The 13,074-nt window shown below is 37.9% G+C and overlaps 1 protein-coding gene across 1 annotated transcript in view; it reads right to left on the reverse strand.

The window, feature by feature from the left end:
* The window catches only part of LOC124277431 (glypican-6-like), a 102,382-nt gene that overhangs the window by 68,002 nt on the left and 21,306 nt on the right, over positions 1–13,074 (reverse strand). The window contains exon 2 of the mRNA XM_046713133.1: positions 12,479–12,637. Within this exon, the coding sequence (XP_046569089.1) occupies positions 12,479–12,637 (159 nt within the window). The remainder of the gene's footprint in view (positions 1–12,478; positions 12,638–13,074) is intronic.

Here is a 13,074-nt window from a genome sequence, read left to right on the forward strand (position 1 = left end):
AGTTTACTCAGAGCTTCTTTGAGAGGCATTTTGGAAGTTGGATAGATGAAGGAAAACCAAGTTCTATGGACATACTCAACCTACTCACATTACCATCTCAGTGTACATCAACTCATCTATTGTATAAACTCACTATCACTCTGTACATCAACCTACTCTGCTCAAATCACTAATTAGCAATCCAATGTATATCAACCTTGTCAATTGTATATACACACCATGCAGCTATGTATAGATTCTCCATGTTACAACTCTTTGTATCACTTGCTTGATAACGGTGTTAGTACCTACACCAAAACGTTGCACCCATTGCAATAAAGAAGTTGACTATCCATAGAACTTGGTTTTCCTTTACTGAGAGCTGTATAAAATCTTACCAAACATGTGATAAGGAACCGCTATTCTAAAGAGGTTATTTCTACATATGCACACGTGTGACTGTTTATATAAATATCACACTGACATTGCTTTGGCATTATCAAACTGTTTCTTGAACTTTAAGATTGGTATTTACACTCAGTTAGTGTTACGATAATGTTTGTATATATGTACACATTTAAACATTGTGAACGAATGTAAATATTTCATAGATTCTTAGTATCCAGAGTTTGAATATACTTGGTTATAAATAATCTCATCACTTTCACTTTTCAATTCAAGTTCTCCCTAATTTTAGCACTGGCTATAGACATAGATCACAGAGATTGATAATTGTTAACTAAATACACATTGACAATCAATAAATATCCGAGAAGTAACTTTGAGCAAAATGCCAAAAATGTCTGAAAGAAATGAATATATTTCACATCACCGGTGAGTGGTGACATTTTTATGCACAAAACAGCGTCCTGAACATACTTCAGAAGTACCCCGTGAATGAAGGCCTTTCTTTATGTATAGAGAGATGCCAACCCCAATGTGTTGCAAATAGTAGTTTCAAGGATCAAAATTAGTAGTTTGACCATAAAATTAGTAAATACTTAACATCATGATGGATTCTGAGAAAGATAATATGACCCTAATCAAGAGTAGCCTTAATTTCACCGGTTTCATATAATCAAACGGAAGGAAAGGTTACGTGGTTAAATCATTCTGATAGGATCGTAATTTTCCGCCGGTATACAATATGTGGGCCAAATCGCAAAGGTACTGAAATCAGCTTCAGATTTCTGATAGGCAATTTCGCTAAAATTACATTTGTTACTTGTAATGATTCCAGTGAAAATATGTCAATAAATTTGCTGAATGAAAGTGAACTCCAAAAATGTATTTAATCGAAGAAAATATATGTTTTTGTCTATATATCTGAGTTTTAATGAAGTTTTGTAAATTTTCATAGAATTTCTAGTGCAGTTGTATTGGCGTAGTTTGAGACTAAAATTTGTAGTGACTACGATAAAATCGTAAAGGTTGGCATCTCTGTGTATTGTGTGAGTAAATTAAAACTATCACAAAAGTTTATGTACAATGTTATCAATAATCTTTAATAATCCTTCTTATCAAGGATATTTCTGATTATAGATCTTTCAGCCAACCCTACCTAATTTACACCTTGAGAAAAATAATGTGCACTAACTCATTAGTTTTTGTGAAACCTTTCACAATGAACTGCAATGCCCAATATTTGCTGTTATCACACTCTGTAGGTTATAATCCAATCGATACGCGACACAAGATGTGGTGAATCATCCCTATAACCGTCCAGCATCTCACTGGAGCACACCTGTCTAAAATACATGTAGCTCTTGTGTAACCATAACCGTATTGGGTAGTTTTTTGAAAAATTAATAATGTCAATCTCAAATTTATGGCATGATAATGTAGTGATCAATATTTGGGTTGGCGACTTGTGTGCGATGTAAAGTGTGGATTGTTCACGATTCAGTGATTGCATAAAGCTCTCATCAATAGTGGCCAATCTGTGACCGACATGCTAATTCTTGCTAGTGGAAGGTTTTCTATCACATTTTCAGCCACTCGCAGCTGTTGCCTGGAAATCAAGTCGTCGGGGAAATAGAGTCTTGGTACAAAGACACACAGATAGAGAGCAAATGCAAAAATTGTGACATCATGAATTTCATTTTTAACTACGTTCAGTTCTTTTAGGTTATTTGTGTGTGCTCGTATTTTGAGGGACAAGCCCCTTACCTCATCAACACTGGCTGAAGTTGATGGGCACTATGACTGAACTATGTTCAAGAGGATTCCCTTATGATGTTTCATTGGATATAACACTGTTATACACTATAAGTATATTATACACCAACAATTAGTTCATACATCATCTTTACAAGGTATAACCAAACAAAATTTCCAAAAATATATTTCAGATATTTCAATTAATTTTCACACTAAAATTTTCAACATCAATGTCTCATGAATTTTCAAAACTTTACATCTCTGAAAGTGAGTGAGTGAGTGAGTTGAGTTTATGATCACTAATAATAATTCAGTTATGTCATGGCATGGTTGATTGGGGTATGAAGTAATGCATACTGCATACTACACTCAAAAGAAAAACTTTTAATTAAAACCATATTCTTTATTTTCATTCTTCACAAAAATCCATTATTTCATTAAATGTTCCTAACTTTCTCTGTAAGGTAATAACAGGCATTTTGACAATCGATCTGAACTTGATCCATATTCATCAAGAAAACATTTCTGGCTCAATTTGCATCATTTGATTTTCGAACAACTGACAAGCATCACTGAACAGATTCCGTCAAACTGATAGGTCGAAGGTTTTGTGGAAGCGATCATTCCTGTTTGCATGTAATTGTAAATCAGCTGCCATCACCTGCCTCCATGTTGTGGTGCTGGTAGGTTGAGCGCACTGTGGTAAGGGATAGGCCATGTCTGCGAGAGTGCACACTACAAAGGGCAGACAAACACTACTGTTGTATTAACCCATGACATTAGGAACCACTTCCTGTGCTGCTTGCTGGCATTTTTACTGCAGATATCACGTAAATGAGAACGCCAAAAGGCGGATATATACTTCTATATTTATATCATCATTTCACGATCATTCATATTTAATGCAGCTTGCAGGAGAAAGTAGCATCTCCAGACAGGGGAACCTGGACATGATGGTGGTAGCAGTCTGGTTGCAGTTTATTACTCATAATAAACTACAACTGTGGAATTTTCCAAAATATATTCAAATCCCACCATGGACATTTATTTAAGTTTGTGAGGTTTGAATGGTGATATAAGGGAAGAGAAAGAAAGAAAATAGGGGAAATATATATATATTTCATACTGAAATGTCCGTTACACACTGGCAGATGTAAGATCTTGGATGTCTCCTAGGTGCAAATTGCCTAGGAAACTAAAGATACTTCTTTAACTCAATTTAAGAATATTATTGTAAAATTCAGACACCATGAATATTGACTGTACTGCAACAATTATTCATTACAATAAAATATAAAAAAATATATACAATAATAAAGAATATTAATTTAAATTGATGAAATAATCTTCGCAAAATTTATTATCTCAAAACTTTTTAAAAAAATTACATACGAATAATTATCACTATGAACTATGCTTTAAGAACTGCATAAAAGTGTCATTTTTTTCCTGAAAGTTGGTGTGCCTTTTTCCGTCTTTTATTGTTATTAAAAACAGCGTAACTACACACATATGTATCTACTGGGGACACAAATGGCTCACTGATCGCCTGTAGGGTCCTTGAGTGGCGTGGTTACTGTAACTTCTAAGGGGCTGGTCATGTCCGTTTCATAACTACCACATGGTTAGCATCAGGCACATCATGGGGAAAGACTCATGAAGAAAGACGCAGTCCAAACATAAATGGAACATAATTCCCATACAACTGTTTTCAATTAACAGCTCCTTATTGAAGACATGTGCATTGATTTTAGATGACATAAATATTCAAATCCAAATGACATATATTATGGGTTTGAAACCATACCAGAAAAATAAAAATAATTCCATGTTCGTTGAATTCTTTTCTCAAGGCAATAACACTGATTTGAAATTATTGGGGGACATAAAAGCCTGTGTTTTAAAAGGTTAGAAAAGCAAATGTATCTTTGATTAAGAACATATTTTTTAGATGTCTTTAGAGATATCTCATAATTATTGATTCTTCTCAATCCATAAAATCTGAGAGTTGGGAAAGATGAAAATGATGAAATAGTCAGCAATAGTAATAATAAATACATAAAATAACATTTAAAAAAAATTCGATTCAAACTGTAAGTGTTTTCAGTTCAGTCCCAATTCAAACAAGAAATTTAATCACACTGATATCGTTTATATAATCTCTTCACGGAGCAATACAACAGATAACATCTCTTCACTGAATACTTCGGTTCTATTTTCTTACAATATCGCTAAAACCATCCACCACATCACAACTACGAGCAGATTCAAAAGTATACAGCATTAAGTATCAAAGCCCAATAAACCACGCAATATAAACACGTGAAGTGGAAGGTCTCTGTGTCAAATACTACCATTTTTTCTCCATCATAAATGAACTTATCACCTGGGCTTGAGCCCAGACTTAAGCATTACACAGGAGCCCTGTTTTATGGGCGAATCTTTCCTGGTCCATTTGTCAAGGCAAGTAAAGCACAGTGTGAGAACTCACTCGCATGAGGAGGTGGCATGGTTTATGGCCCAACAAGAATGTTTATTTACTGGGGAGAGGGGCTTAAACACTGTAAGTCACATGTAGAAATTGCATCCAGATTTTCAGATAAAACAAACGCTGTATGCATAAAGTTAAGAAAACTATTTTCCTTTCAACTAATAATGACAAAGCTGTGGTGCAAAATTGTAATGTTTTCCTGAAGTCAAATAACATATTTCAGAAATTCATACATACTTCAAAAGACAATAAATTTTATAAAGAGTTAGTAAATATGTAAGCTGTGAAAAAGCATGCTAACAAATGCAGAAATAATTCCCATCACCAAATAGACTGTGACAGATGCTTCTGTAAGTTATTATACCATCAATATCATTTTCAAAATGACTTTTCCCTGTTAAATGTAACCTTTCTAAAAGGCTTTAACATTGCCTGCATATTTCCTTGCAATGACAAAGATGGCCCTTGTGACAGGTCGGGGGCTTTCTACAACCCCAAGCCCATGTCTGTTTCTCAAATTGCCTGTCTTATCAAAGTCCTACATATTACTAGATTGAACAAACTTCTGCGTTTTTCCCAAGAAGCTTTCTAATCTGAATTTCACGCTTGATAAATAAACACAGAAAAGTTTCGAAAATAAATAGAATGAGTTTCTATGCAAATAAATCTGAAAGGCCACACCAAGGTCGTTTCTGCTTCATATGCAAAGTACAAAACAGAGATTGACTGGTGAACTTCTCATTTCATCAAAGAAAATTTCAATAGTTTTTCCTTACGATGTAAATTGAAGAGAGGCGCTACTGTGAGACTGGAATTTGGGCCAAGTCAAGGAAAAGTTGTTTGGGTGATTATTAATCACCAGTCATGCATAAACATGAACAAGTCCTGCCCTGTCATACAGAGCTGAAACAAGACATGTGCTTTTGTTGGAAAGAAATGCTTCAATTACTACAAATCTCCCTACTTTGAATCCTTCTGAAGGAACACTTACGAATGAAATACAGATCAGCAAGACTGCTTCAACACTATTCAACAAAAAAGAAACCAAACTCAGACAAGAAATAACAGAAAAAGTGTTTCACTCGGTTTTTAGTGAAATTTACATATTCTTTAACACACCAATCTGAATGCAGTAATGCCATTAGCACAAAAAAATCCAGCTCAAAATTTGAGACGACAGAGAATCAAGTCCTTACAAAAATGTAGTTTTCGCTTTCACAGCAAAACAATAATCACCCTTGGCAACCAATTTACTTCTCCATTTACTTGGTGAATTTTCAGAAAACAAGTAATACCACAATCAGCAAAATGTCTAGCCGGTATCCACCTCCTTTTGTTATGCTTTGACTATGGCCATGGTTAATACTAAGTCAGCCAGTTTGGAGTCCAAATTAACCCCACATGGGTTAGCCACGACAGCTGGGGCTGAATCTCTGACCGATCCTAATTACATTCTGCAGGAGATTCAGGAGGTCACGTGATCTAGTCAGGATAATTCCGCTGACCAACGGGGAGGGGGAGACGAGCTAAGAGGGGTGACAACTACTTCAACTGGGAGAGGTATCTGGTATTGATAATTATTTCTGTGACCTGGGACTTGAGGTTGAGCGGAGTAACGGGTGGACACGGTTTTGTCATCGCAGCCATTAAGCAGACAATGCCCACAACGGATCATAGTCCCGGGATTCGATTTATTGTGTGTCCGTAAATACTACCAATTAATATGGAAGAGTCGAGCAATTTAGATCTTACAATAACATCTAATGGAAATTTTATGGCCTAACCAAACAGTATGATTCATTTTACAAATTTCCATGGTTTTTAGTAGCAATATTGATGCGAGATATTAAATGCAGTTCCCATAAAAGAGAATTTTGATGCTCATTTTGAATGGGTCCACGGCGTCAAATTTCACAAAATGTGTTATTATTTCTGCAGTGAAAACTTGTTTAACAAAATACGCACGGATGGAAGGAATGTCAGGCATCTGTGGAGTCATATCATATTTATCCAAAGTAACTGAAATAACAGAATACTTCAATATTTAAACCTAATAAGGCCTAAGAGTAACTGACCCAGAGGTCTAATTACATCTGAACGTACATTGAACCCACTATCTTATTCCCTCTATTTCATCTAAGATTGTGATCTTGACGATATACCGAGATAGCTTATATGTGATCTCTTTGATGGGTCCGTGTTAATTTGCTTCAATGAAACAACTGGGCTAATGGGCTTTGTGGCCGTCTTGACCAATCGCAGACATGAAATTGACAATAATTTCCTTTGATGATAGGTCTGGTCTTGTTTACCAGCTTATTTGTAGGTTCACACAAATTATCGTCCAGCATAGTTGATCGTGTAAGTAAGAAAGTATTTAGTGCCCAGGGCACGATCTGTACCAGGGTCAGACTAAATACATAAGCCTCAGGTTTGAATCAACCTGACTCGACATTTGCTTGAGGCAAAAAAATAATAATAGGCTATTTCAATCAAGTCATACACTTATATCAGGCTACAGTTACTGGATTATCTGGCCTAAACTTGATTATGTAGGTGCACCCTTGATTTTGTTGGAGTGAAAAATCTCTTAAAACATCTAAATCAACTGGTTAAAAGAATATCCACCCCAAAAAAACAACCAAAAAATAACCAAAAAAATTATAAATAAATTAAAAAAAACCACACATCCAAATTAAACTTTCTGATATATTGCAATGTCAAGACAAAGGCAAGAAAAGATTTTGGGATATGTTTTTTTCATTGAATGCTGTTCATCAATGCCCATTGGGAACAAAGCTTCTAATTGAGGAATTCAAAAACTATCCACTTTTCATTTCTTTCCTAAGAAATGCAATGACTAACATCCATGCAGTACCCTGCTCATTTCAAACCACTCTGAATAAAACAAGTACTCTTTTCCAGCGTCACGCATGTCCAGGTCGAGGGAAACAAAAATTCCTCCCGATTCATGAAAAGGAATTTCTTTAAATGTTGCCTTTTTCCATAAATAATGTTCCCGATTTTGGATGTTTTCTGTCATCAGTGTCGGTACAACAACAATGAGGTGAAGCAGGACTTGCAAGCTGCGATGATAACTTATGTGGCGGCAGTGTCAACAGGTTAATCAGCAGATCAACGACTGAAATCTTAGGAATTTCATTTTGGTAGGTTGTTAGTGTCTGGTTGCTGAATACAACCAGGGAACAATAACTACAACAATGACAAAGGTCACGACCCAAACAGCCCCTAACAGCCATTAGGAAACTTCATGGAAGAGAGACAGACTTGCTTCAAGTCTCTGTTGGAATACATTAGCTTATTTTTATTCTGGTGTAAATATCCTTACCAGGAATTATATGAGAATGATCTTTTGTATGTCTGTGAATTGATTCTGTTCTTGAAACTAGTCTCAGCAGAATGCATATCTTGTGTTGTTGATGGGGAAAATGTAAGTATTTTTCTTGTGTTTTCATTAGTTTAATGGCAGTCAGCACATTTCAAACTATATCATGGCAGTCAGCACATTTCAAACTATATCATGGCAGTCAGCACACTTCAAACTATATCATGGCAGTCAGCACATTTCAAACTATATCATGGCAGTCAGCACATTTCAAACTATATCATGGCAGTCAGCACATTTCAAACTATATCATGGCAGTCAGTAGACAATCAGCATATATTTCAGCCACAGTACCGCATGAAAATATACTTCACATCTCAAAGGCAGAAAATAAATACATGAACATCTTTCTCAGATAATGTCCGTCTACAAAATAATCCTATGAAGGACAAATTGAAATGATTAAAATATATTTTTAGACCTTTGTTTCCATGGGTTTCTATGCTTACACTAAATTCACCTTATAATATTGAAAGCACATTGGATTTAAGCAGCCATCCAGTCTCAATACAATAGGACAAGGGACAGGATAATACACTGACAATGCTGCTTACAACAGACATACGAAGGATCCCAGCTAAATGAAGGCACATCATACAGCCATTATTACAGTGAATTATGGGTATTATCGAAAACCAGCCATGTCCAGTCAATCCTTGGACTCACTAACAAGGTTCTGCCAATCATGTCTACCAAATATAGGTAATTACAGGGTCTAACTATCTGACACTTGTCAACACGGCCCTACAGCAACTGAACTCAATTGATCTGTACATCCTTGGCAGGCTTTGTGAGCAGAGGCAAGATGACTTCATCAGTGGAGCTAGATGGACTTCTCCAGTTTGACTGGTGCATAGACTTAGGCTTAGTCTCTGAATATATGTAATTTTGAGAGTAACAAACAAGCCCATTTATATTGAAAAGGACCCTAGGGAGACCAGAGATTCTGAACCTGGGGAAATCTAGACTTGCTTCGTTTGGGCTTTAGCACTACAGGGAAGGCTAGGCTGTAGGGAAAATAATGTGGTTCAGGGACTGTGAGACAGACTAACTGGTGCACTGTATCAGTTGATTCTGGCAGTCATTAACATTGTGGTTCTATTTTGAAAATTATGAACACCCTGAAACACCTATCACGAAGAACACAAACAACAAATTACTGCTGACATTTTCATTATAGAATGTTTTGCATACTGGACACAGCTAGTGGGAGGGCCTGGTAGTATGGCACAAGGTGGTTTACATGAACTGATGTCAGGAGTGTCAGAAACTTTGCCAGAGGATGTGATATAACATCATATCAATCAGAGAGTCTACTGGGAGATGTTACATCACTGAGTGTTGACACATACAATGTGTTCTACACCAACCAGGGCACTGGATAAGCCTGTTATGCTATGGCAGAGATGTACTGTTATCCCTATTATAACACAGCAGACTGGTTACCACGGGGACGGACCACCTGTCAATGGCCAGATGGGAGATATCTGGACAGTACAGGGCTTATCACATCTACCAGCCTTCACATCAAGATAAGATGGAGTCTGTCCATTTCTGGCAACATTAATCTGACATTCTGACACAAGCACACAATTCATGAATGATTTCATAAATGATTTGTGACCCAAGATATCAGATATGCACATAAGCCTCTGATGATCAAAACTGACATCCGAAATCCTTAGACCCTTCCCAAATGTTTTGATCAAGAACAAGGGCTCTAATTTTCAACAATGCATTGATGCATTATGACTGACTGACTGAGTTTGGTTTTACGCCGCTTTTAGCAATATTCCAGCAACATCACGGCAGGGGACACCAGAGATGGGCTTCACACATTGTACCCATGTGGGGATTCGAAACCGGGTCTTCGGCGTGACGAGCCAAAGCTTTAACCACTAGGCTACCCCACCGCCCCTTGATGCATTATGACTGTCAATTCATGTAGAGTTGGAACACTGCTAAAACATCAAAACAAAATGTCAACCAAACACAAAACAAAAGAATTGTGAAATACAGAAGCATGCATCAATGTCATGTCATGTCAAAGTAATTAATGAGGGGTTACCTTGGTGTACAACATGAGTGAGTGAGTGAGTGGGTGGGTGGGTGATTGATTGATTGAAGTGAGGGTGCATGAAAGAGTAAGGGAGGACTGAAGTTACAAAGGAAAGAAAATAAGGGACGACCAGACCAAGGTTATAGCTTCAATCCTAATCCTAATGTAGACATATTCCTGTCCAAACCATTATGATCTGCCATAGGTATTCTGGCCTAGTTCTGGGCGTATGTTTGTCCAGCAGCCAGCTGAATCAACACCGTCAGTAGTTGCTCATGATATCAACTTGCCTGGCTTGTTTCCTGTTCCAGACTGATGTCATTCAGGACTGAGTACGTGTGGGTGTACACTGCATTTGCAGCAACATCACAGTGGGGAACACCAGAAACACATTGTACAAATGTGGGCAATCGAACTTTGGCATTTGGCGTGACAAGCAATGCTTTAACCACTAGGCTATCATACATACACCTGAAATAATGCCGTGGATGACTCATATAACCAAGAATGAGTGAGTGAGTGAGTTTAGTTTTACGCCGCACTCAGCAATATTCCAGCTATATGGCGGTTGTCTGTAAATAATCGAATCTGGACCAGACAATCCAGTGAAAACAGCATGAGAATCGATCTGCACAATTGGGAACTGTCGACATGCATCAACCAAGTCGTCGAGCCTGACCACCCGATGCCATTAGTCCGGAAATTAAACAATCACATTTTACAGTACTCTATGTTCCCCATTTTATTTGTCCACCTGGGCCCCGTTTCACAAAGCTCTCGTAGGCCTAATATCTCGTAACTTTTCTCGTAGCATTCATACTTCCTATGTAACAGTATAGGAAGTACGAATGCTACGAGAAAAGTTACGAGATCTTAGGCTTACGAGAGCTTTGTGAAACGGGGCCCTGACCCTCATATTTCACACTAGGGTCCCTGGAGCCCCAGCTGGGGTCACGATAAAACCCTGCAGATGAATATTTCCCTACCATGAAGTGACCAGGAAGTATGTTAATACAGTTTTATGCATCTTTTAGCACTATTCCCGAGCGGCTCCAAAGGTTAGATATTGAGATACATATCCTGCAATGACATTCTGTATCGCTGCAGCCGCCCCAGTCTACCATAAATACCACATGTACCAGATCAGGACCTACAATATGTTCAGATGGGATATGCTTTGGCACATCTCAGACGAAGGATAAGAATTCCTTTGAAAGAAGCTCCAAGCCCTGTGTTCCACTCCCTGCAGCTTGCCTGGGACTAGAAAATGAGGGTTCAATCACACTTCCAACAATGTTTGCTGATAAGGGCCAAGAAAATCACTTTGGGTGTTTGCATCTGCCATACCACTCAACACCCCCCTGAAGCCTAAGGACAAGAATTGGATTCTTTTGTTGGACTTGCTGTCAAGGTTACATAAAGGCTGATGCATCCGCTTGCTCAAAATACTATTAGCTGTTTTGGGGAACATGTATCAAAATCCACCATTTTCTTGTATCCCCTGCTCAGATGATATGATATTTGGGAAAGGTTAATTCAAAGTTCTGACACCATATAATTCTTTCACACAGATGGTCCCTCTGGGAAATATTGAACAGAATTTATTTGACAGTTTCATAAATACCACTTGAATAGGATTCACTGGATACATTTCAGATTCAAAAGTTTGATGGATTGGGTATCTCTACAGTACATCTCCCATGTCCAATTGGGACTTAACATTTACAGCATTGCATGGAACCGAAGCTTCTCTGGGTTCCACAGTTTAGGATATGTGATGCTGTAACTCATTAGTGATAATATCAACTGGGAGCAGCAACCTAATACCAACAGCCACACGTGTACCACAGACACTGGGTTTCCAAACGCAGGCAGTCAAACAAGGATGGTGAAATCTGTGAAAGAATGCTATGCACCTTTACACTTCAATAGGTTGTGTAATTCAGTGTATATTGTTAGGTATAACCTTATGTCATATTACAGGATGATTACACAATGCCATTTAGAAAGTGATCAAATGTAACATAGGTTATATTTGGGATTACACTTTCTTAGTAAATTATAAATTTTAGTACTTTTTTCATTTTTTTATTTGAGCCCCATCCGGGAATCGAAACTCACATTTGACCACTTTCTAAATGGCATTGTGTACCACTTCTTGAACCACAACACAACCATCACACCCTGGTACAGCCCCCACAGAACCAGTGACACATCCAGCAACACCCTGTGTCCACCCTACACAACCAGTGACACAACCATCATACCCTGGTACAGCCCAACACAACCAATGACACACCCATCACACCCTGGTACAGCCCCACACAACCAGTGACACACCCAGCAACACCCTGTCTCCACCCTACACACACTCATGACTTACCATCAAACTTGCGTGTACGTGAGGAGAAGGTGAGCCTGATGATCTTGTACGCCTCCTCCAGCTGCCTGGTGTGATCCTTCTTGCTGAGACTCTGGAGCTTCTCCTCCATTTCCTTCGTACAACATGTCTGCTGCTTCGGGCAGATGTCCAAGGAGGCTCCTGCAACAAAACAGCACCATCAGTATCTCAAACCCATATATCACATCCACATAAATCATCAATGTAGCAGATGGGAACTAACAAGGTCATTAAAAACAAATTCACAGCTTCAATGATGAAATTGTTACATTATAAAACAGTACGCTATATTCAAAGCACAAATCAAAATCACATTCTAGATCCTGAAATGCTACTTCAGGATTATGTATCATTGCTTGTGTGAGTGAATGTATGTTATTTTATGCCACAATTACCAATCATTCTGCAATAGCAAGGTGATCTGTAAATAGCCAATTCCAGACCACCATTCTAGTGGCTAACAGCATAAGCAAAGATCCACACATTGGACAGAGCATCCGCCACAAGAGAGGAAGGCTTATCCATGAACAACTCCATTTAAACTCACTTCATTACTAACATAACAAGACCCCAGTATT

Source organism: Haliotis rubra, unplaced genomic scaffold, assembly GCF_003918875.1.
Source record: "Haliotis rubra isolate DU_JTF1 unplaced genomic scaffold, ASM391887v1 Scf106, whole genome shotgun sequence".
In the NCBI taxonomy this organism is placed as follows: domain Eukaryota; kingdom Metazoa; phylum Mollusca; class Gastropoda; order Lepetellida; family Haliotidae; genus Haliotis; species Haliotis rubra.